This window comes from Aedes aegypti, chromosome 3 (genome assembly GCF_002204515.2).
Source record: "Aedes aegypti strain LVP_AGWG chromosome 3, AaegL5.0 Primary Assembly, whole genome shotgun sequence".
Lineage (NCBI taxonomy): Eukaryota > Metazoa > Arthropoda > Insecta > Diptera > Culicidae > Aedes > Aedes aegypti.
This window is the reverse complement of record NC_035109.1, coordinates 130,342,347-130,369,335: the sequence shown is the minus strand read 5'-3', so window position 1 is coordinate 130,369,335 and position 26,989 is coordinate 130,342,347. Positions and strand designations below refer to the sequence as shown.

The following is a 26,989-nucleotide window of genomic DNA, read 5'->3' as shown; positions in this document are numbered from 1 at the left end:
AAATGAATACATCCAATATCGTGTAAGTTTCTTGTTTCATGTTTCCGAAGTTTTTCCCCTTTTTGCTGCTCGTACCTCCCACCCCTCCCAACTTCTCCATCAAAAACAGATACATTCCGTAGCATATCAATTTCACATCTTGATGTGACGGCAAAAACAAATTAACATTTTCTTCCATCGCTTCGATCCGAACTTGCCGGCAAATTCACACCAAGACACATTGACAAGTTTCTCGTTCCGCCCGCGCCGCTCCCGAAAGGGACACCACACTCACTAGTCGAAGGATATGTGTGTTTGGCTATGGCACTTCTGTTTTGCTGACAGCACCAAATAAATCTTTCACCATGTTTGTTTTCGCCTTACTCCCTCCTTGAATCGTTTACACATTGACATGACTCTTTCAAAAACCGCACAGCTCACGCCTCTTCGGGGCCTCAGCCCCACCGTCAATTTCTTGCCACAGTAGGATATTTCTCGCCTTCCGCATCATAGCAGGGTGACCAGATCGGCTTTTTGCGCTATCGGTAGGTTTGAACAATATAAATCGGTGGTTATCGGTAGGGCCTTCCTTAACCTAGTGGTTAGAGTCCGCGGCTACAAAGCAAAGCCATGCTCAAGCTGTCTGGGTTCGATTTGCCGGTCGATCCATGATCTTTTCGTAATGTAAATTTTCTTGACTTCCCTGGGCATAGAGTATTATCGTACCCGCCACACAAAATACGAATGCGAAAATGGCAACTTTGGCAAAGAAAGTTCTTAGTTATGTAATTGCTGTGTAAGTGCTCATTGAACACTAAACTGAGAAGCAGGCTCTGTCCCAGTGAGGACGTAATGCCAAGAAGAAGAAGAAGAAGAAGAAGAAGAAGAAGAAGAAGAAGGATTAAACATAACTTTGGACACATTCCATAATAAAATAAAGTTCACACCATACAGTTACTATGTACATTGAAAAGTATTAAAACAAGATTACTTAAAAATATAAATTTTAAAGCTTTTTCATGTGAATTTCATCACAAAATGATATGTTCTTCATTAATTGAAAATAAGAATACGTAACCTAACATTTATAATAGCTCAATATCTGTGTTTATAGATTTATTGTTTTATGGTAATTAGGTGCCGGTGCCAATAGTGGACTACCACAGCAAAAAAAATCATAACAAAATAACTAAAAGTCATAAAAGAATCATTTTTCAGTCAATTGAAAGATTTAAATCTCTACTATAAGGGAAAAATATGCAAGAAGTGATAAAATTATGTTTTGAGCATAAAATCGCTTGAGCTACTATTGGTACACGTGCTCCAGTAGTTGCCGGTTGGTAATGATGCAAGGAATTTCAAACAAATTATTTGATTCTTACGCATTTTTGCCTCTGAGTAGCAACTAAAATCTTTCGAATGAAGCATAAAGATCATCTCTGGAACTTTCCTTATTTTTTATACACTTACTTTTAAACTGTTTCTATCAGATGATCCACTTCTAGAACACGACGGTAACACTGGTGGAAGGGAGCAAATTTGGTTGCAAAAACTTTATTATTTATACAACTGTTTGATAAGATTAAAAGCTGAAATTTGGCAAATCGACTAAACTACCAACAAATAGCGCATGTCGTTTTTATCTAAAAACCTACAACCTATCCACCTTGGAGCGTGACATAAATTGTGCAGGTTTTGAATTCGAAATCTGATCGGACATTTTATATTAAGCCTGTTTGGTCGTAAACCATTTTCGTTAACGAAAGAAACGTTACAAGATACGCTCACAGATCGGGAGGCCGCGATTGCTCAAAGGAGTTCAATGATTACTGGAAAGTGTTAAACTTGGTTTATCATAATTGTATGAGTGTAAAACTTGTTGATTTATCCTCAAGAGATTACTGGTTACGTTTGATGACACTAGACCTAGGCTCAACGGAGTTCTTGGATAACCCTGGAAAGCTGTTGAACTCCGAGCTTGATAGAATTTACTTGTTTGAGTTAACTTGAGTATAACCTTCAAAAGATCTCTGGTTATGCGTGTTGATATGTAGGCCTTCACTCAGAGACGTTCAAAGGACTACTTGCCCTACCAGTATCAAAGGACTACTAATCTTGGATGGGCGTTGAACTAAAAATGCAACAGATCGTAGTTTTTTGATCTTACGTGAGTATGAATTGCAATGATAAACTTTCCCATGAGCAATGGTTAATTCTATAAATCTGAGTACCTTTACTTCCGTGAGTTTAAGAAGACAAACCTCTGATCATTGCGGAGGACATAGCCATCAAGATGTTTTTTGGCTTAGCACAAGTTTCAATCCTAAGTATACTAAGCATTCATAAGAATCTACCAAACTAAAGCTGCCTCGAATGATAAAATTGAACTTACGTTAATATTACATAAATCGAAGTAAAAATGGTTACCCAAAAAGAGGTTAAGGTGTATAACTAGGCTGTCAAATATTAGTAACAAACTTTCAAACAAAAATCATCAAATAAAATCAAATAAAATCTAAAAAAATATATATTTAGAAGTAAAACATCAAATGATTTTGATTCCAATGATTATAGTTCTGACACAGAGTATTATACTATTACTAAAGCATACGTTCTGCCTAACTTTTTACAAAAATAAAGCTGATTCAGCAATATCTAAGTTTCCTTCATTTTCAAAAATACCCCGTTTTACGGTAATTCCTTCCACTGTGAAAACGTAATGATAAAGACAAACAGTGATATTTAAACCTTCAAAAAAATTCAAAATTAAATATTATTAATTAATGTATAGTATTCTTCAGATTCAACTTGAGAATAGGTTAAATAAGAAACAAAAGTTAATACAATGCTCACACAGTTACGGATCACTTTGGCATTCAACATCGGATAATTCGCTCAAAACATAAAAGTTGACGTAAAACATATTTTTCCTATGTTATACTATTTGTCTTTTACCATTTGTAATGTTAAGCACAACATTCAACCGCTAAATAACGGTGTATTTTACAAATGTTTACTTGGTACCACACAGCTATCATTATATGATCGTTTTCTGTAAGAAGTGCCGTCAGCATTCATAAGCTGGCACAGGTGGTAAAATTCAAATATTATAGCATAAAATATGCTCGTTCGCTTCGATTTAGTATGATTTCATCTTTGGAAAACATTTTTCTTGATTGTTGATTCTAAATACCGAATATTAGCACTTCTAACTAGTGATCCATGATATGGACCAGGAAATGATTGTTTACCACGGTTATGGATCACTTCCAAATAATGTAGCTTTCTGCCATTTTAAGCATTTGATTCGACATTTTCAGACAACAGCACTAAGGATAAAACTAATAAAACATCAAGGTTTGTAAATTTCATACTCTTTTTAGTGGACACAAATGGGTGGAAAACTTGACGTGGAGCGAAAACAGTTCGTGTCTCGGTTACTACAATGCAGTATCACAAAAAAGGGCATTTTACCCTTGTTTCCAGCTCTAACACTGCTTTTTTGTAGTGATATGTGACACATTGTTAACTTTCGCCAAATCATGCAATACAGATGCATTGAGTTGAAAATCTCTTGATTTTGCGCACTTATCCATGTCACATTTTGATCCATAATATGAAAATTGATCCATAATATGGTTTTCAGAAACCGAAACAATTTTTAATTTTTATGCAATCCTATGTAGCTAAATATTACACTCAAAACAGTTTATTAACCGAAATTCCAATTTGAAACGATTCAATTCGTGCTTTTAAATGACAATTTTACGTTTAGCTTGACGTTTCATTGAATTTTATAGGTTAGACTCCACACTATTTGATCCATAACTGTGGGGTCATGGTACTTAGATATTTTGGGAATTGGAGATTATATTGCTCTTCATGTGCCCATGAGAATCACTATATTTCTAAAAATCGCGATATTTTTCGAGTCTCACTGGACAGGAGTATCTTCATTAAACTCCAAAGTTTCATGACAATCCTCCAAAGATTTTCCAATTCCAAATTCGTAATATTTTTGCTCCTGAGATGTCTCTGAACATTCTTCTAACATTCTTCTAAGATTTTTGCCGGGAATTAAAAAAAAATGTTTTCGTGATTTATTAAGAAATTTTTATCCAGTTTTAACCCTTAAGATCCCGAGACGAACCTTGAATTTTGAAATGGCCACAATTCGGAGACTGGTAGATCAATTGATTTGAAATAAATTTTAAAGTAAATGCAGTGAGTTGGTCTTACATTCCTTGAGTGAGACATCCCCCTGACCCCTCTCATTTTTCTAGGTAACGGAAAAAGCGTGGACACGAGGGATCCGAAATTGGCCTCAAACGGATATCTTAACATCTAAATGAACTAGAAGTTTGATTCGGCAATTCATCCACTAGGTGGCGCTTGTGACACATTTATTCAATCATCTGTATCTCTAGACCCTTATCAGCTTGAAGGTTGGTGTCTTCGGCAAAAATATTCAGCTGGCTGATGGCTATCTGGAGGTGAAAAATCTAATTAACAATTTATCCGCTAGGTGGCACTATAAACAAATTTTCTTCAAACGTCTGCATCTCAATATTTTTATTTTTATCATAATCATAGCCATTTTCTTAACATCCAAATGAACTAGAAGTTTGATTCGGCAATTCATCCACTAGGTGGCGCTTGTGACACATTTATTCAATCATCTGTATCTCTAGACCCTTATCAGCTTGAAGGTTTGTGTCTTCGGCAAAAATATTCAGCTGGCTGATGGCTATCTGGAGGTGAAAAATCTAATTAACAATTTATCCGCTAGGTGGCACTATAAACAAATTTTCTTCAAACGTCTGCATCTCAATATTTTTTATTTTTATCATAATCATAGCCATTAGCTAGAAGGTTGGAGTCGACAAAATTATTCATCTCTCTGACCGTGAAAAGTATGATTCGGTATTCATCATTTAGGTGGTGCTCATAAAAAAAAATCAATCTTCTCTTTCTCAAGATCCTTATCAGCTAGCAGCCATTCCATGAAAAACCGATTCAGTGGGTCACCGAATTCCGTGAAAATTTGATATTTTGTTCCTTATCCGAAATAAGGATACACGTTTTTTTGTTTTTTTTATTAGGGTGACCATTTCCAAAATAGAGTGGCTAGCAATATCGCGATTTTGCAAAAAAAAATATTTAGAAAAATCATAACTTTCGATCCGCTTGACCGATGACGGATTTCACGCCAACTCGACACGCGATTGGCAGCACCCCTTCAGAATTCAATGAAACTTTCTGGATGTCAAAAGTATGTGAAACTAAGATACTTTGCATATTTTTTATTTTCAAAATCGATGTAGACTAACATTTGAAAAGGGTCAAAGTTTTTTTTTTTTTACTTTTTTTATAAACCCGTATAACTCGAAAACGGTAAGACCTACAAAAAAGTGTTGTATGGGGGACTGTCGTGAAATTTCCTGACGTTTTAGAGAAAAATATTGAAAAAATAAAAACACATTTTCTACACCGAATAAACAATTATTCAAAACTTTAAAGTCGATTTAAAAAAACGGCAATTTCAGATTTTGATCATCCTTAAGCAAAAAGTTTCGTAATTAAATTTACTAAAAGTCGTCCATACATTGCAAATTGGGCATATTTTAGGGAAAAAAGTTTTTCTAACAACAAATTTTAATCACAAAATAGATTATATTTGTTTTATTGGGAGTAGTTAAAAGAAATAAAAATAATACAGAGTTTTTTTTTTTAATTAAATACAATTGATCTCGCACCAAACTGCTTATGAGAAAATGAACTCCGTCTAAAATACGATGGGTTTTTAATGGTTGGAAAGATATCACAATAATATTTCATTTCTTATTTGGTCAAAGCCAATCTTAACAGGTGTCTTGAAAGGGTCAATATTATGCTTATAAAAAAAAGTCGTGTTTTTTTTATCATGCATCATTATTTTTATTATTGCTATATATCCTAAAACGTAGTATCTGCACATGAATATTTACATTATTTTTGGGCTTTACTGAATAAATTGAAAATTTTTGGTTCATCCTCTGAATTGGTATACCGTTTGGCTGCAATTTGTGTATCACTAATAGGCATAAAACAATGATATTTTTGGGTACCAGGGACAGTTTTAACCTTATCAAACAATTCCATCAATTCCTCTGACATTTTAACAGTTTTAATGAACAGTATTATTAGATATATAACAGAAATTTAATTTGGTGATACATGTATCAGTTTGTTTCACTGCCCAGTCAAATAGTTCTCGCGGAGTTGCGATTGTGTTTCCATAGTCTTTTGCAAGACTTGCTCTTTTTGCCATTCGCTTGAGAGTGCCACCAATAGCGTCACAGGGGCCTTTGCCGTGGGATGTGGCAAAAAAGTGCCATTCTGCTTCCAATCCATATATTTTCTTGAAATTACATAAGCTGGCAAAATTTTTTTATTTTTATAATGAGCTGCAGCTTCATCTGACATAAAAATAACTTTTGAGAAATTTATTTTTCGTTTAACAAAATTTATCAATTTTGAAATAAATAGCTGAACTGCTACTGTATCATGGGTCAACACTTCTGATATTATAATAAAACTAACGTTTTCCAATTTTTTATCTTTTTTATGGTAAATCTCGAATGGGTGTATCGTTGCTTCGGAATTATTCCAGTGATATCCTTGAGCAGCGTTTTGTATGATAAAACTATAATTTTCAGAAAAGTCGCTAATTACCAGTATTTCACCTTGTTTTAAGGAGTTTTTTTTTTGTTTCGTAGAAAAGAAGACTGTTCTTTGCAAATAAAATCATGAGTTATTAGCTTATCAACTTTCTCCACAAAATACGTAACAAATTCTTCAACATGCTTTATTATAGTTTCTAAATTACAGTGATCGGTGGTGAGCCATTGCTGAAAAACTACATCTTCTTTGTCGCTTTCCTCTAAAAGCGAGATTAGTTCTCCTGTAATATTTTCTTTGGAGTTACACTTTTCACATTCTCGAAAAAAAACAATCAGTCGTTCTTACTAAAACATCGCATAACAGTTTTTCACAAATTTCTGCCTGAGAGACAATTCTTAAACTGTTAAGCATTAATTTAACATTTTCGTGGTATGTGCACACACATACATTGTGAATTCCTGTGCTATCGAGAAGCCTACAATGTTTAGGCCTCAACATAGTAAACAAAGTAAAACCAATTTCTACATTTTGGCATCTTTCTTCAAAAATCATGTACGCCTCTTCAAGAGACATCATCAATAGACGCTTTTGAACTTGTTCTTAACTACCATTTCGGTACTCAGAAACGAAGTCATTGGCTCCTGGCATAGGCCTACTAATATCATCACTATCAAAGAAATCAATAACAACCTGTTTATCTGTTTCACTAATTCCATGCCCACTTCGAGCCCTTGTGGTACATAGAATGTCCTGTTCATTCACAAGTTGTTTCACTTGTCTTACCATGTAAATTGGTGCCTCGAACTCCTCGATAATTTTGTTGATCGACCACGACTTAGGAAGAACCGATAATATTTTCAACTGGTCATTTCTGTCAATACCAGGTGAGTTGAATTTTTCTTTCAACTGATTGATGATTTCCTCGAATGCCTCCACCTTGTCGACGTCCATTGCATCCATGCCTAGTATGTCATGACGTACAGCTTTGGTGATCTCCACTGACTTTTTAATTCGATAGTCCAAGCTCCTCATGTTTCTCGACGAGATTGGGGATAAATTCAAAGTTTCAATAATACTGTTGAATTTTTCCACGTTGTAGGGGCCTAGTAATTCATCCGCTGATGGGACGGATGGCAAAGATGAACAGGACGGGACTGCTTCTGAAATATACAGTAATGTCGAATTAATATATTGATATGGGTTCTATGTAAACAATCATTGTCGTTTAATGTGCTGCAAAGTAAATTTATCTTACCTTGCATTTTATTGGAGGCCTGACCGCTTGTTGGTGGTTGTGGATTTTGATTCACTTCACCTCCACCCGAACGTCGTTTTTTCTTAGGCGGACTTCTGTGGAGCCTGATCACTTAGCGACATGACTCACAAATATGCATAGTTTCATCAAGCTGATGACTATATCCCATAGCACGTATGTATTCGATCATTGTTGGTGACAAGTTTCGCAACTGTCTACGCCTGCACTTAGGATTGTTTATACCGGCGCAACATCTCGAAATTTTAATGCGCGATAAATCTTGTTGATCCATCTTTAACTTCTTTTCACAAATATTTTGTGTGAATGTGTTTGCCCGCAATAAAATTGAATCCGAAGCCAGATCGGACGTAATCGAGAAATAGTTTCATTACAAATTAGCCCATTTGCAGTCAGTGCTGGTCGAGTGCGCTCGTTTGTTATCTATCGAAGTGGCGTATCGGTGGCGAGGTAGTGCCAGGTTTAGAGGGGTGGATAGGAGTGCGGAGTCGTCGAGAATACAGCTTTTTATGACGGTGAGAATGTCTTGGGCTTTGTTCTCGATGAATGTGAGAACGACTGTCGGACGAACTTAACGGATTATTTAGTTTTAGTCATATGGACCAAGGAGTATTCAGTTTTATATTGAGCAGGACAGTTCGGTTTTGCGTCGTCCGATGGATTTTGCTGACAATTTCGCGCGTGCTTTCGTAGCCGGAGAATTTTTTGTTCCTGATTTGGAGCGTCTTGCTTGGTAGTGCTTCGTGAAGCCCAAGCAAGACAGTTCGGTTTTGCGTCGTCCGATGGATTTTGCTGACGATTTCGCGCGTGTTTTCGTTGCCGGAGAATTTTTTTCCTGTTTTGGAGCGTCTTGATGGGTAGTGCTTCGTGAAACCCGAGCAGGACAGTTCGGTTTTGCGTCGTCCGATAGATTTTGCTGACAATTTCGCGCGTGCTTTCGTCGCCGGAGAATTTTTTTCCCCTGTTTTGGAGCGTCTTGCTGGGTAGGTATTTGGGAAGGCCCAAGCAAGACGGTTTGTTTTCGGGACGTCAAGAAGTTTTGCTGTCAGTGTCAGTTTTGTGTTCAGTCGAGAATGGATTACCAACTGGTGAGTTCGTTTCATGCTTATGATAACACATTTTTTCTTGAAAGCGTAACTTTTATGTAATATAAAACCAAACTTTGTATGGTTCGTCACTATATGTGTCGGCATTATGCTTTTTTCTTATACAATTTCAATATACATACATTATTAAAAATTATCTTTTGAATTGTTCGACATTGTGAATGTTGACGTATTTTCTAAAACTTCTACCATATCGAGACAAAATGCACAAACTATGTATGGTTCGTCACTACAAGTGTCGGCATTATTCCTGTTTAATATAATTTAAAACATATACATGTTATTTTCAGTTTTCGTCATTAATAAAAACGTCTTTTGAATTGTTCGACATTATAGATGTTGACGTATTTTTTCCAAAAACTTCTCGAGACAAAAATACAAAACTAGCTTTAAAATTTCCCCCTTGTCCATGGATCGCATCACCGACCAGAGGTGACTCCCAGATCTTTTCCTCCCTTCCCGTGGTGATTGTGGAGATGCAGAGGTATTCTCGGTCTCTAGAAGCAACAATCATTACACCCTAACATTCCTTCCCCATCCCAACTGACTGTAAAGACTTGGCCGGCGCCGTTATTGATCAATAATATTAGATCTGCTAAAATTGCACTTCGAGAGTAAGCGGAAACTCCCATCCATTATTCATTTGGATCGTAGTGCAATTCTTACCAGTTCCGATCAATCACGGAGTAGCAACCATTGACATGTGCAGTCAGTCTATGCTATGCTATGCTATGCTTTTCACAAATGACTTAGATAAAATGAAAAGAGTTTTATTGACATCAAGCTTAAATAGTTATATGCATAGGTAGAACGACAATTATAAGTTAAATACCTATCTTTCTATACACTCACGCAGTGATTGTTGAGTAACTCAGGTCGTTAACGGACATTTTAGGTAGATAACAATACAAACATTATTTCTTATTCATCTGGCTTGTAACGCAGGTACGTTTAGTAGTATTTTCTAGAAGAAAATTTAATGGGGTATGGTTGTTCTTTTTCAATGTTTGCAATCTTTCGAACCATAAAAATCCGTCGGATTGTTAGACGGAGTTGATTTTCTCATAGGCAGAGGCGAAATCCATAGATTGCTTTCATTTAAAAAACATTATCACTGCATAATTCCGTTTTTTAACTATTCTCAATAAAAAATACAATTTATTTCTGATTCAAACTCATTTATCACTTGAAAACACGATCATATTTGACGGTTTAGAACAAAATCTTTGAAAAAAAAAATCAGTTTTGGACTTGAAAAATTCGTTGTTAGAAAAACTTTTTTCCCTTAGATATGCCCAATTTGCAATGTATGGACGACTTTTAGTAAATTTGATTACGAAACTTTTTGCTTAAGGATGATCAAAATCTGAAATGGCCATTTTTTTTAAATCGACTTTAAAGTTTTGAATATTTTTTTTTTCAGTGTAGAAAATGTGTTTTTATTTTTTCAATATTTTTCTCTAAAACGTCAGAAAATTTCACGACAGTACAACACTTTTTTGTAGGTCTTACCGTTTTCGAGTTATACGGGTTCCTTTACATGTATTAAGCTTTTATCGATCTTGTTCAATCGTTTTTATTCGTGATGAATAACAAATATTTTGATTTTTCAGCTAAAAAAAGCACAAAAAAAGAGCTGTCGAATGAATAATGGAGGATAACATCATGATTTATCCTGAAATACTTTTCAATCATAATGATAAATTTAAATTTATCACCACTGTATATTCGTTTTCAAAATTAGTCCATCATAATGTTTCCAAATTTTGGTTTTTAGTTTTTATTATTTCGTAAACCAACAAATAAAGTATTGATTGCTTCTTTCGATGTTTTCGATGAAAATATGATTAAAAAATTGTCGTTTCGATACAACGTTTTGACTCAGATTCCGAACACTTAAGGCCAACAGTGACTTCAAATGCATCTGATAGGCATAAATCAGATGATTTTTGTAAAAATTTCAATTTGCTTGCAAAGTCGGACCGCTAGTTGTTGGGTGTGCTGATAAAAATGTTTATTAAAACTTGTTTAGTAGTGCGTTCATGCAAAAGTATGGAACAACATTTTGATTTAAATGCCGAACACTAAGTTCATTCTGTCTCGTATTTCGAACACCTTGATTCAAATTCCGAACAGCACGAATAAATGGTATTCAAATGAATAATTTCGCAAATAAATTTATCTAAGCTAGTTTTACTGACCTAGAACTAGAGAATCATCACTATACTCGAAGTCTAAAATAGATTGGAAGATGTTTAAATTGATTTGCAATTTTCTGTTATTTCCTGGTAACTTGATGACATATTTCAGCGAAGCATTTCAACCAAATCACCATACAAAAAACGAGTGTACGGAATATGTATCTGTTTAGAATTTGAGTACTATAAAAATTTGTCATTATTCTGTTTATTTTCATACACAAATTTGATCTCATGTTTTGTTACGATTGTTGTTAACTCGATTAGAATATTATCATATTTGATGATATTGTTCAAAAAGTCCTCATTATCTGCTCGGGATGGCAACCCTGGCTGATAGACAAGTTAGTTTCCAAAAGAGAGCAGAACACACACACATACACAACCCCCGGCGCCCCATATCGATATATCATCATCGAAAACTTCTTATCTTCACCTCAATATCGACTTGTTTGCCTGCTCTTCCTCCTTCTCGCTCACTGCTCTGCTCATAGGGAAGCAAACTGCCAACAAAGCAATACACACTGCTGGGTTGATAGTTTTGTGAGGATCGGGCGTGCATCCTGATTTCTTCTCGAAACCACAAGATGCTTACTCCAGTCGGGTCGGTTATCACAATCTTGGAGTTCTGTGAGATGCTCTCCGGGCAAGGGCTCCCCATAAATATTGGTTTATGCAGGACGTGCATCGTTTAAATTACTTGATATATTGGAAAATAAATCAAATAGTTCGGGATTTTGCAGCCCCTTCCCCCCGGCAGTTGACCAAGATCCCCTGTTGCCTTCTCTTCAGAGAAGTGCAGTGCATCCACTCGCGAACACACATCCGCAACTTGTGTTTGTTTTTAGAGCCGGGGAAAAAACAGGAGTTCCGCCCGGAAATGCACTCTTTCCTTTGGTCGGTTGCGCTCGGTTGGCCAGTTGCCGTTTTTCACGCTTTCGATTTCCGTGTCCGTGTGCTTGCCATGCCGGGTTTTGGCAGTGCGATTTTTTGCTTCCGGCCGCCGGGCAGAAACTGAAGATATCACACCGTCGACAACTCAAGGGGATTGAACGTGTGTGTCTGCACGGACGTGAGTTTCACAGGCGTGTGAAGGAGAAACTTAGTTTTGTTTTATTGTCTTCTTGTCTTCTTGTCTTCTTGTCTTCTTATCTTCTTGTCTTCTTGTCTTCTTGTCTTCTTGTCTTCTTGTCTTCTTGTCTTCTTGTCTTCTTGTCTTCTTGTCTTCTTGTCTTCTTGTCTTCTTGTCTTCTTGTCTTCTTGTCTTCTTGTCTTCTTGTCTTCTTGTCTTCTTGTCTTCTTGTCTTCTTGTCTTCTTGTCTTCTTGTCTTCTTGTCTTCTTGTCTTCTTGTCTTCTTGTCTTCTTGTCTTCTTGTCTTCTTGTCTTCTTGTCTTCTTGTCTTCTTGTCTTCTTGTCTTCTTGTCTTCTTGTCTTCTTGTCTTCTTGTCTTCTTGTCTTCTTGTCTTCTTGTCTTCTTGTCTTCTTGTCTTCTTGTCTTCTTGTCTTCTTGTCTTCTTGTCTTCTTGTCTTCTTGTCTTCTTGTCTTCTTGTCTTCTTGTCTTCTTGTCTTCTTGTCTTCTTGTCTTCTTGTCTTCTTGTCTTCTTGTCTTCTTGTCTTCTTGTCTTCTTGTCTTCTTGTCTTCTTGTCTTCTTGTCTTCTTGTCTTCTTGTCTTCTTGTCTTCTTGTCTTCTTGTCTTCTTGTCTTCTTGTCTTCTTGTCTTCTTGTCTTCTTGTCTTCTTGTCTTCTTGTCTTCTTGTCTTGTCTTCTTGTCTTCTTGTCTTCTTGTCTTCTTGTCTTCTTGTCTTCTTGTCTTCTTGTCTTCTTGTCTTCTTGTCTTCTTGTCTTCTTGTCTTCTTGTCTTCTTGTCTTCTTGTCTTCTTGTCTTCTTGTCTTCTTGTCTTCTTGTCTTCTTGTCTTCTTGTCTTCTTGTCTTCTTGTCTTCTTGTCTTCTTGTCTTCTTGTCTTCTTGTCTTCTTGTCTTCTTGTCTTCTTGTCTTCTTGTCTTCTTGTCTTCTTGTCTTCTTGTCTTCTTGTCTTCTTGTCTTCTTGTCTTCTTGTCTTCTTGTCTTCTTGTCTTCTTGTCTTCTTGTCTTCTTGTCTTCTTGTCTTCTTGTCTTCTTGTCTTCTTGTCTTCTTGTCTTCTTGTCTTCTTGTCTTCTTGTCTTCTTGTCTTCTTGTCTTCTTGTCTTCTTGTCTTCTTGTCTTCTTGTCTTCTTGTCTTCTTGTCTTCTTGTCTTCTTGTCTTCTTGTCTTCTTGTCTTCTTGTCTTCTTGTCTTCTTGTCTTCTTGTCTTCTTGTCTTCTTGTCTTCTTGTCTTCTTGTCTTCTTGTCTTCTTGTCTTCTTGTCTTCTTGTCTTCTTGTCTTCTTGTCTTCTTGTCTTCTTGTCTTCTTGTCTTCTTGTCTTCTTGTCTTCTTGTCTTCTTGTCTTCTTGTCTTCTTGTCTTCTTGTCTTCTTGTCTTCTTGTCTTCTTGTCTTCTTGTCTTCTTGTCTTCTTGTCTTCTTGTCTTCTTGTCTTCTTGTCTTCTTGTCTTCTTGTCTTCTTGTCTTCTTGTCTTCTTGTCTTCTTGTCTTCTTGCCTACTTGTCTTCTTGCCTACTTGTCTTCTTTTAAATTTGAACTGCCCTCATAAAGCATTACACACACGCCTCTGACAGCCTTTCGAAGAAGGCACACTGCCCAGCGTATTCTCAAGGGAAGGCATCTTCGGTAGGTTACTGAAAGTGTAGTGCAGAGGAGGTGCAATAACAAAACAATCATCTCAAGTGGTGGTTTGATCATGTGAAAAATGTTTTCCTTGCCACCCCGGGCAAAGACGTGCTGCTGCATCCCATAGATCTGTGTGCTGACGATACACATTTATTTGTCTACTTGCACAGCACATGAACATTTGGGAAAACACCAAAACGAGCAGGAAAATTGCACCGATCACAATTTGTTCTCAATGCTAACACGAGATTGCAGCCACCACAATTTGCAACGGGTTCTGCTTTAATCGAACGGAACGTTGATTTTCCGGAGGGTTAATTAATAGCTCCTAAAGTATTCAGATCGGGTCACGTCCTTTACCTCTCATCATCCGTGCCGTGGTGGTAAGACCTGACATCCCATGACAGAAATCTGTCACATCATCAGAGACGCACCGGGCATTAATTTATTGCTCGCAACGCGGGGCAAACCTCATCTGCAAGTGCAATAAATCATAAAATTGCGCTGTCGGTGGGTGTAAAACCACGGAACATTGGCGCATTGGCAGAGCGGTAGAAATATATCCAATCGGGTAAAAGTTCAAATTGGTTTCCCGATATGATGCTGCGAAAGTAAGGGGGGCGAGAGCATTCCGAAAATCCTTGTGGAAAGCAGGGCCGAAAGTACACACGCAGCCTGCAATAAATCTTCCGGAGACGAATTTTTATTCCTGGTGGCAAATTTTTTTGATCGACTGCGAAGGCAGACCCGGTATGGATGGTGTGGTCGAAAAGTGTGCGCTACTCTTTGTGAAGTGCAATAAACAATACTGGACGGAAAGAAGTACGCACTCACCGTTTTTTTCATACAAAATGGTCAAATTTAGAGGCTTGGATCCCGGCTTCTAGTGATAAGATTGATCTGAAACTTTTAAAACAACTTAAAGGTAACTTCAAATAAGCTGAGCTATATATAGAGTTTTTCATAATAAACTTTTGAATTATATAATAATCAGCAATTTTGCCACAAATGATAAAATTTTAAATTGATAATAATCATTACATAAAAAAAAATTCGATAAACACGCTTTTCTGCAAAAACGTTTAACTTGATAATCAAAGTAAAAACTAGTTCGATAATTCATCTTTTTGGGCTTAGAGGGCTGTTATACGGCTAATATAAAGGACGCCAGTTCTATAAAAGCTTTTACGAAACTGTATAATTCAGTGCAGGAAAGTAGGCCGTTCTATTATAGACTGGCATAATGAAGAACAGCCTACTACGAAAAAAAATATATTAAGAAAAACATTTTAAATCTTATGCTTCTTCTTCTCCTTCATACTTGTACTCACTGGGAAAAAGCCTGCTCTTTAGCTCAGTATTCTATGAGCACTTCTACAGTTATTAACTGGAGCTTTCTTTGCCAATGTTACCATTTTCGCATTCGTATATCGTGTGGCAAATACGATGATACTCTATGCCCAGGGAAGTTAAGGAAATTTCCATTTCGAAAAGATCCTGGACCAACCGGGAATCAAACCCAGACACCTTCAGCATGGCTTTTGCTTTGTAGCCGCGGACTCTAACCACTCGGCTGAAGAAGGCCATAAATTAAAGAGTGTTAATAAGTCAAAACAGTAAACAGACTCTAATTGAAATGCCATTTTCAAAAACATGAGAAGTACCCATTTAGCCAATACCATTCCGCACCTGTCTGCGTTCGAAACCAAAAATCCCTCCCGTTTACACAGTGTGCGTATTCGTACGCACGTGTCTCCGTTTGTTCCGTACTCTTGCACAAACTCACTTCGGTACGGCTATAAATTACGGATTTAAATTAATGATGGATATGTTTTCGAAAAAGTTCGCACCACCACCGCCACCGAATTCGGGAGAAAGGTTTCAGCTTGCTCTTTTTTCTCATTCAGCATTCCGTTCCGTTTGCCTGCTTTGGTTGGGCGCGTGAGATATGGACGGATTTTTGTTTGTTAATGTTTGAAATCGATCACTGCAACGAGCTGATAAGACGGCAGCATGACAAATGGTGATCTGTCGCTGCCGGTGGGAGTGGGTGTGAAATGTTGGGTTTTTTGGGGAGTTGCTTTTCGGAGATTTTTTCTGTCGCGTTTTGTTAATTCGGTCGATGACATGTTTGGGAAGTTTGAATCCTTTTCTGGATTAAATTTCGAATAAGCTTATGTTCTTAACAATGAGCAGTTAAATTTTCTACCAGCTAATCACATACATATAGCAGTTATTACTTAAACTTACATGAAACCTGAATCCAAACTTAAAAGAGATCCTAACTATTTTGTTTGTCGTATTGATCGACTGGACATTTTTTTCGTCATTTGAAACTTTAGGTGTTTCTGTTGAAACACAACTTGGTAAATATACTTTCATAGCTGCCTAATTGCCTTTTCGATGGGCCACGATTCTATTGCCACGATTAATGCGGTTAAGTTAGGTTAAGTAAATTGAAAGCGTTTTTTTTTTTCTTTTTCTCTCTTATAAGCAGGTGTTTTGTATTTCTTCATTAAGCACATTGACGTATGAAAGAGAGGAGACAGCTGGCTTAGATTGCAAGCTCTCAAATGTCAAGGGAACCTGTCATAAACTGTCACTGGAAAACCGCACATTCGAAGGGCAGAGCGTGATAACCATCAAAATTCAAGTCAACGAAAATGAAATTTCTACGTGTTTTTCGATGATTTCACATTTTAAAAAGTTGAATACATAAATATAGTTGTGTGTTGGCAAATAGCCACTGAATTTTTTTTTTTTTTTCACAGTGAACAACAAAAAGTGAATATGAATTTGACCAAAATAAGTGCATTTGACCGTTGTGCACAACCCAAGTTAGTTTTTTACCTGAATGGGAGTGCCAAATGGGCATCCCACGAAAAATGAATAGCGTTTTGTCTCAAATTCCGAACACTTGCTTTTTCTATGGCGATTTAGTTGAAATGTTTCGCTGAAATATGTCATCGAATTACCAGGAAATGGCAGTCAATTGCAATTTAGTTTAAACATATTCCAATTCATTTTAGACCTTGGGAGTAGTGATGGTTCTCTAGTTAGAGGTCAGTAGAACAAGCTCAGATAAATTTATTTGCGGAATTATTCATTTGAATACGATTTAATTGTGCTATTCGCAATTTGAATCAAGGTGCTCGAAGTATGAGACAGAATGAACACAGTATTTGGCATTTGAATCAAAATATTGTTCCAAACTTTTACATAAAACAACACTAAATGAACATTTTTTCGGCACACCCAGGGCCGGATTGACAAAAGTAGTGGCCTGGGGGCCATTATCTTATAGGAGACCTTTCCCCAGAAAAACATACTTTACTCTTGATACTTTTGAGTAGACTTGATATTTTAAAATTTCTTTATAAAGTTTTCTTTATCAGATGTTAAACTTGTTATAACGTCAAAACAATGCTCTAAATCCCTTATGGAAGTAAACTAAGTAAATATTAAATTGAAATTAACGTAACTAACGTTTCCTTTGAAAGTTTATATGTCTTTATAGATTTTGTATGTTTACAGGTTAAATTCAAAACGAATCGTGAATGATAAAATTCAATTGATCATTCTCTTCTTAATTATACATTAATTCAAATTATGCTTATTATGTTCATGTTTTAAAATTCGAGTTGTTCAACATAAAGATTTATTTAACAGATTTGATTTAAAGAAACTTGTGTAAGGCTGGTGGCAGGTCATTTTCCAAAGACTTGGTCTCTTTATGAAAGTCATTAAAAAGTTCATAATTTTAATGGAAGGGTTCTAAGATTTTAATCAAAATGATGATTGTAGTGAATCCTGATGCAAAATTCTATAGGCTCCAGAAAAAACAAAGGCTTGAATGTGGCTGTTCAGCAGGTTCTTCAAGAACTTCATCTCACTTGTCTCAAGGAAAAGTTCAAGAAATCTTCTAATGATTTGTCCAGAGATTTCATCTGCAATTCTTTCACGGACCCATACAGGGATCTCTCTAGAAATTCTTCTAAAGATTCCTCTGACAATTCTCCAAGAAAAAAACTTCGAGTGATTTTTCCAAAGATGCTTGGAAGATTTTCTTCAGAATTTTCTCCAGAAAAAATCTTTGAGCACTCCAACGAAACCACCTCCAGTGATTTTCTCAGGGATTACTCCATTTTTTTTTTTCAAAGAGTTCCTTCCAATTTTTTTTCCACTGATCCTTCAACTGAATTCTACAGTTGTTTCTCTATGAGATCTCACAACGACTTTTTGAAAATGTTCTAAACGTTAATCTTGGAGAATATACTAAAGAAATCGATGAAAGAATCATTGGATAAAATCCCAGAGGACTTAAGCCTGCCTTGAAAAATAAAAAAATCCTGATGGGATTTCTTAGGTGATTTCTATAGTTATCTTTGGAAAAAATACAAACAGTAATGAGTGGACGAGCTTGGTGTAGTGGTTAGAAATCACGCCTCTCACGCCGAGGACCTGGGATCGAATCCCATTCCCGAGATAGTCACTTAACAACTAAAATTTATTGTGATGACTTTCTCCGGAAGGGTTGGTTATGCCATTGGTCACAGAATGAGCAAGCCCAGGGCTTAAAATCTCGTTAAAAAAGACTAAGAAAAAATTAATACAAGCAATAATACTGTCGTAGTTTAACGCCTGATTCTATGATAAAGAATCAAACTCTTATCTTCTTGTTTCTTTTGGGTTACTCTTTTTTCCTATTTGCTATTTGTTGCGATCTATAGAGGTGATTTTCAAAATAAACATTCAATTAATTAAGTTCTAATTAATTGTTCTGCATATATGTAAACAGCATTAGAACGTAGTCATAATTGTCGTTGAGAAAGTTTTCGTTTAAGCTGAAAAAACCATTTTTGAAAATCGGTAAGAATTCAAGCAAAACGACAGCTCTCTACTTGGTTATCCAAATCGATTTTCAATGTATCTTAATTTTCTTGTTTCTCATGAAGTCAAAAAATCCTATTCTGAATGTTTTTATATTTTTTAGTGATTTTATTTAAGTATAAATCGGCCCATCATTTCGGATTTACGTCTGGGGCTTAAACGGGGCTAGGGTTAAACGAGACATATGGTGTCCCGTACCAGCTAACAAGTTTGCAGCCACATTTCCTTGAACACCGCAATGCTAAGGAACCCAGGTAAAGATGACTGCCTCTGGCCCATAGTATATCCTGTATCCACGGGTGGAACGGCCGTTCTGACTGCAAGGCTGATAGAACGCTTGCGGAATCGGTGAGGATGAGAATTGGAGCACTCGCTGTTGAGATGGCTGCATAACTGATGGCCTCTGCTTCGGCAGAGAAAACCGAACACTCAGTTGGAAGGCTTTGACAGAGTGTAAGCTCGGCGCCGATACCTACTCCACGCTGGGAAAGAAAGCCGTCTGTGTAAGGGGTCCTGGGTAGTCAGTCCGCAAAAGATCCAGTATGGACTCTCTAAGCACCATAGAGTCATCGTCAATATGGAAAGTCTTTTTTATCTTTTCGTCCATGTTTGGAGGGGGAAGCTGCCAATAGCTCGCTCCATGCCAGTGTACTCTAAAGGGAAGACTGGAATTGGGAACCTCACAGAGAATACGATCATCTGCTTGATCAAAGAGAGCGACCCTATCGTTTCCAGCGTAAGTAGTCGCTTTGTGGTAGATGGCTGCGTGCACTCGATGGCGGAACGGGAGGATACCAGCAACCATCGTTGACTCTTGGATGTCCAGGGAAATCGGCATGATTTTCCTATTATCACTTAGAGCGTTAATCTTCCCCCATAAATCTGCCAAGGTTTGGGAAGGATTCATAGTAGAGATGGGCAAAATTAATTTGAGCCGTTCAAAAGATCCGGCTCACTCAAATGAACGAGTGATCCGTGACTCCTTTTTGGCGAGAGTCGCTTCATCAGATCAGCACGGATCAGACAAAAAAGTGACCCGGAAGAAGAACAAACCGATTCTTTTCCTTTTCCCTTATTCTTCTTCGTTCGTTTCTCGGCTTTATAATAATGTTTGACGTGCCTTGCATTGCGCGCCGTACCACACATGCAAGCACAGTTTTCTGCTGCTCCGTGCTCTCAAAACACTCTGCATAGACAGACCAATTCGCTCCGCCCACTTGCTTACAGACAGACGAAAGATAGAGTCCGAGAGAAAAGGTGCTCACTTGAATGGCAACGCACATTTTGGTTTGGGTAGAGGAAATAGGCCGAGTTTCTGAGCGAGAATTCACGAAGAATGAGAGAGCGAAAGATACGAATCCGCTTTTTTTCCGTTCGCTCGGTTCAATTCGCTCCAACGAGAAACTGTACCACTGAACCGTTCAAAATATCCGACTCCGAATGAGTGATGCGGATCGGATCCATTCACTAGAATAAGTGTCCATCTCTAATTCATAGAATCGAGAAATTCTTCCCATGATAACCGCTTGGATGTCCTAATGGTGGAACGACATTTTATGTTGACGGCTCGGTAAATACAGGTCAGACTTGATTATCCGGCGACTCGATTATCCGGTATTCGATTATCCAGAATTTTAGACTCGATTATCCGGAATTAGTGTTTTGATATTCTTATTTTTTAGTTTTTATGGAAAAATTTGAGATAATTTATCATTGCAATATACAATATGAATGGTTGGACAGTTTTGGACGTAGGTAGGAATAGGGGGTTTAAAAAAAGGGTTTTTTGTTTATGCTGATAAAAAAAAATTCTTCTCAGGAGCCCTAACGTTCCTAGACGCCACTGCATCATACAAATATAATAACGAAAAAAGATAATATTTAAGTTCTTTTATCGCGAGTTTTAATTTTCTTTTAGTGATTCGATTATCCGAAGGATTCGATTATCCGGAGTGAAAAAAAATCGATACTCCGGATAATCGAGTCCGACCTGTACTGAGTTTATCTTCTTTCTCCGGTTGGTCGTTGGGAAGTATTTAAAGTGCTCTCAGGGTTTTCCGGGAAGAGCTTTCCTTCCTGGTCTATTGCTGCTTTTGGGGATGGTAGCTACCTTTGGTATAACATTGGAAGAGCCTGGTTAAAGAAGCAGGTTATAAGCAGGTGACATCAACTCATCTGCAAAAATTCTTAACTGCTACGTCAAATGAAATGCAATATGTTGTTAACAAAATGTTAATATAAGCTTATATTTGTTTAACCAAATTAAAATGATAGTGTTGTCCTCTTGGATATAAGAAATGAATGTAATGCTTGTAATGATACTTATAAAGTATTAAAAAATAATAAATAAGAATAAATCGTAGATGTGTATAGTGTGCGTGTTTATGTAATTTCATAGTTTGTGTGAAATGTAATTTCTCTAGAATATCAAGAGATATACAAATTTAGTGGGCATAATCCAGCTCAGCTATCTCAGTTTCAAAAATATATAGACTGGAATTTTCAAATGTAAAGCTAAAACCTGCATTTTAATACAAATAAAGGCAGAGCATAGTATTTTTTCTTAAAACTTCTCGTACTAAACGAAAATGGAAGAAATCCAAACGATGTTAATTCAATATTATCCTATCAAATTTTGAAGAGCAAATCAAAAGTAAAACAAAAAAATACTTCCAAGAAAATTAAGAATTTTGTTAACAAGCGTACTGTGAATGATATTCAACATTTTATTACCATTTTTCTTATAAACATAGAACACATATAACTAACACATTTTCCCAAAAATTTACAAAGTTTCTGGTAAAAAATATGATTTTTCAAAACCAATGAAATGATTCCAAGCATAAATTCTGATGAATGTTTATTTTGTTTATTACAAGAATTTCGATGCACATAAATTAGTTTTTTTTTTCTTAAAAAACTGTACGTGTTCCAAAATTTCTGGAAACAGATTAAAAATCTTGTGAATCCATTCCAAATCATCAGAGTGCGTGGAGAAGTTCAATTTTATCGACCAGTCCGATTATAATCAGTCGATAATTTTGAACCTTTAAGTGATTTCCTTTCAATTTGTCGATTTTTGATTCTATTTGAATCGAGAAACCCCATTCATAATATTGAATGATAGTTCCGAGTGTTCCTTTCAACATATTTGACTGTGAATGTTAAGTTGTGTTGTTTTGAACTAATATTTCTGGTAATAAGATGGAAATTTAGCGAAATCCGCAAAACAAAAACATGACAAATCAAAAGTTTGCTTAATAGGAATTGTGTTTCCAAGTATTATTGGCGGAATCGTTCGAAATATCGAATACCTGTAGTCCGTATTTAATTATTAAACTAACTAAAACATGCATCAGTGTATTCCGAAATGTTAAAAATTACGGAAATAAATTCTACAGCCGATCTAGCCGATCATCACGCATTCAAATGAAAATCTCCAGATGAAAACCGCCAACTAGGTACTCAGTTCCAACTTTTCCTGCAGCCGAAAATGCCATTCAAGAGCACGCAAAAATAAAGTTTCAACATTCCGTCGGAATTTTCGCCGCTTACTGCATTCGCTTTCGTTTCTACTGAAACAGCGCGGTAAAATAGTTCGTAACCGACAATGGGCAGACGGAACGCGGTCCCTCCTTCCTACCCCACACACATTTAAGCAACAATATGATTCAACGAAACAACAGTGGCAGTTTTGCTCGAATCCGAACCATGCCGACATGGTTTTGCTGTGTCAGTTGAGTGAAATTTTCCGAACACACAAACAACCGAATGTAGGTAGGAGCAAAACTTCTACCAGCCGTCGGTTTTCGGGTGCGTTCGGTAATGACGTAGTAAGGAGAGGGGGAGGGGATCAAGTGTATTGTGGTGTGAATGATATGATTCCGTTACAATAACCATCGTATTGAGAATTTCATTGTTTTTTTTGTAAATCTTTGGTATTTTTTTTTTTCGCGAATTTCACGTAGCAAATTGCTATGAATTGAAAATTAAAAAGAAAATTTAATTTCAATATGAAAAATTGTACAAATGATATTTTTGAATTCTTCAAGAATTACTTTCGAAGAGTCTTCGCAAAAAAATCCTTCAGAACTCAAATTCAAACACTGTCGATGCCTTTTCTATATCTAGAATAGCAAGACCAGATTATGGCTTTCAAATTTTTTGTAACAAATCAAATTTGTTACACTTAAAAGTTGATGAGTGGTCGAATTTCCATGTCGGAATCCGAACTGTTCATTGGCAAAAATTGGAATTTTCGTTGACCATGTTTAAAATGTCCGTTTTAAAATGTTTTCTTATGGAGGAAAGCAAGCTGGTTCTGATTTTTTTTTAATTCGTACAAACATGTCATTTTTCCATTTGTTAGGAAAATATGCCAGTTGAAAACATTTGTTAAATATATCAACCAAGAAAGATTAGCTACTATCTGGAAGTTTCTTGATGAGGATGTAAAAAATTCCATCATCGCCAGGGGCTTTCATATTTTCGATTCTTTTTATAATATTTCTCACTTCTCCCAAATCAGTCTTCCAGGAATATTCGAAAACGTTCTCTTGATTGAGAATGCTTTCGAAATCCTGCGTTACTTGATTTGCAATTGGACTGGTGAGTCTTAAATTAAAGTTGTGTTGACTCTCAAGCTGCATAGAAAGTTCTGATCTTTTCACGAATAGTAAGAAATAATTTGTTTTTTTTTCTATTTCAAGTTTTTTTTTTCAAAATTTAAGACATGTTTCAAGTTAGATTAGAGCCAGGGTCCTATTGTGGAATTTTATTTTCGAAATTTTGGTTTCTCGATTCAGATAGGGTTTCAATTTATTTTGGAGATTACGAATTGATTTTTTTTTTCGTATATGTATAATACAAATCATGAAAAAAATCTGGCCCAGGCCTCCCTCATTCCTACGCCAATGGTATTAAGGGTAAAACACAAGCCTCGCTGAGCCCCGGTTGGTGGACCAGCAGTAAACTATTCCTCGTCTTCCGAAAAACCAAGAATGCTAACCTTCAGCCTGCCAGACCACCACCACACCACCAATGGTACTTCGGTGAAAATCTTCTTGACTTTTTGCCGCTGAAAGGTCTCTTTGGTTGAAAGCCGGCAGAGCTCTCTTGGCGAAGTTGTTGTTACTTGCGATGCATGCAAAACATCTCCAACAACTATGCTGGTGCTTCCTTTGAAATGGCATCCCTTCTTTCGACCCGGAGATGTTGGTTGCCGTTTGAAGTGGCATCGGAGGGATGTGAGCGAGCACGGGTGGATGTATGTAAGGTGCACAGATATTAACATGTTTGCTACCAATGTGCACAATTCGTCCTAGGTTCGGGGGGAGCTGGAAGGGTCTGAGCAAAGTTTTGTGTAGAATTTTAAAAGGCATAACATCTTGTCAACAATTTGTAAGCTACCACCGCTCGAAAGCCATTTACGGGGACATCTTGTTCAGATTTCGTTTACCTGTTTGTCACCAAGGTGTAAGTTTTGCCCTCAACTCAATGAATGGAAGATAGGGGTGTGGTTTCCCCAGGTTTTGGAAGTTCTACGAGGCGGCTTCTGCCACTTGATGCAGTAAGAAATATGCGTGGTGGAATCTTGGATAAATTCCTGAGGTTTCTTTTCTTCGAAGAATGCCGTCTTGGGTTGGTCCTTTTTGCTTGAATTGTTGGAAGAAGTATTTTGTTATAGAATTTGCTTTTTAAAAGCTCATTTCGTTGTTTTAGATTATGGTACTGGGGCACATGTGATGATAAAACGCAAAGCAATTGTTACCAATGGGAGATAGAAGCAAGTGATAGATACAACGACAAAGTATAAAGAAAGGGACGGGTATTTCGGCAGATTTCTAATTATACCCTAACAAAAACTCTTATTAGCACGTCCCGTTGAATTTCAAGACAAAAAACATCCACTTGCCACGCGTTTCAATTCCGTGACATTTTCGCGGGCACATTCAATTCCCAGCCAATATTGCAATGGATCCACAGTCGCTTATTTCCCACCAGTTCTCATTTACATAAAGATTAAATCCCCCTCGGCAGCAGCAGCTTCGTTTGCCCGAGTTCCGTTCCCGATGCATTCAAGTAGATTTCCGGGCAATCGCTATCGAGTTTCAATCAGGAAATTACGAATAATGAATAAAAAACATCAGCTCTCTCTCTGCTCTGGTTCACTCCCAGAAGAGACGGAACAAATTCTTATGACCACCCCGACCACCACCGCCATCATCATGACGACATTGGATTCACGCTCTCTAATTGATTTTTTCCCTCGTTTCTGTTATCTCTTTATCTTTTTTCTCCGCAGATCGGCCCTCTGAAAGGATATTATTTATTTCACCATAGCCACGTCCGAAAGCGATCCCTAGATAGGAGCGAAGTTCACCACAGCGCACTCAACACCGAACCCGAGGTAAGCATAGATGAAGGGGGTCTCGGGAAAGGAGGGAGGGTCATTGCGTCGAACAGCATTTGGTCGAATGACATTTCCACAGTCAATCGGATAGCGCGTGGAGAAGTCTTCATCTGGCGTCCGTTCGTTTGATGAAATTTCATTCTGTGGAATGGTTTTTCACAGTCACCGCGATGCTGGCAGACAAAACTCACGGTGCTTCCCAGATCGTTATTATCTGAAAACATATCCATTTTGGTAAACACACATCCATTTGATTTCTTTAACATAACTGCTTGTTTAACAACAGTTTTAAAAAAATCGAAGGAACATCAACACTTTTCATCTGGTCGAATAGGGTGCTTATGCACATACCAACTATCAAAGCTAGATAGTCGTCGGCAAATCCATAAGTTGGAAAACCGGTATTATTGAGTTGCCTCAATAGCGTATCTGCTACGAGATTCCACAAAAGTGGCGATAAGACTCCCCCTTGGGGGCATCCGCAAACACTCGATTTTCGAATCGCTGCATGACGCAATGTTGAGAAGATATGTCAGTTTTTGAGCATTTGATGAATCCAATTAGTAATCATTGTAGGTAGCCCGTTGTTTCGCGCGGCTTCCAAAATGGCAAATATGGTATCGAAAGACACGTTATCAAAGGCACCCTAAATATTCAAGAAAACACCCAAGCAGGATTGCTTCTGAGCGAATGCTTTCTCGATATCGTATACAACTTTGTGTTGAAGAGTCACAGTGGACTTTCCAGATTGGTAAGCATGTTGATTCACATGAAGAGGCATGTTAGCCAAATAAACATCACGGATGTGATGATCGATAATGCGTTCCAGACATTTCCGAAGAAAAGAGGTCAGACTGATTGGTCTAACACCCTTCGCTTCTTCATACGACGCACGTTTTCCTTTCAGGATAAACTTTACAGTAATATTACGCCAGGATCTGGGAATATACCCGGCAGCAAAACTGCTTTCAAGTAGCTTTTTAAACGCATGTTTGATGAACTCAAATCCTTTTTGGAGTTGAATAGGATAATTCCCATCCGCTCAAGGAGATTTGAAAGGAGCAAAACTATTAAGTGCCCATTGAATCGATTCAGTAGTTATGATACTGCGAGTCAAAGCCAGAGACTCATAACTACATGAAAAGACATTTGGTTCATCCGTAGCTGAGAGAGACTCGTGAAGAGGAAAAATATCAACGTCATATGCAGCCCAGATTCCGCTGTCACGAAACGTAAAATGCAGCCCACCGTTTTTCTGGCTGGAAAAGTGAAAAGAAGTGTATTCAAAATAAACTGTTATTAAAAATCTCAGTCGGCGAAGCAGTTTTTTCCAAAGTAGCTAATGAATCTAAACAAAACATTTGTTATTTCTAATGTCTTCTACGTTTTCTGATATGAAATTTCACTCAAAAGGCTATTTATGATTCGGTGTGATGCAAACTCAATCATTTTTTGTTGAGAGGTTCATGTGAGGGTTTGAACGGCTTGCGCATGATTGGTATAAACACAAATTGGAATAAGAAAAAACTCAGCAATCACAGAAAAAGAAGACCGTCTCAGATCGGTAGATGCTATATCCACACATCCGGGGAAGTGCGTATTGAATAAACATTCTAAAACTTTTTCGTCAGAAGAAGTAAAGTCACCATTAGGTAAGCGAATTTCGTTCACTTGGAAATCATTAGATTTGGCAAGGATTTTGTTCAGCCGACTAACTTCACTCAACCTGGAAACATCATCCAAATCACTTGAATTTT

General features: G+C 37.1%; 1 protein-coding gene across 2 annotated transcripts in view; it reads left to right on the top strand.

The window, feature by feature from the left end:
* Positions 1-26,989, top strand: part of LOC5573800 (furin-like protease 2) — a 1,094,423-nt gene that overhangs the window by 815,112 nt on the left and 252,322 nt on the right. For both annotated transcript variants that reach the window (XM_021848509.1, XM_021848508.1), the window contains exon 3: positions 25,125-25,229. In XM_021848509.1, the coding sequence (XP_021704201.1) occupies positions 25,125-25,229 (105 nt within the window). The remainder of the gene's footprint in view (positions 1-25,124; positions 25,230-26,989) is intronic.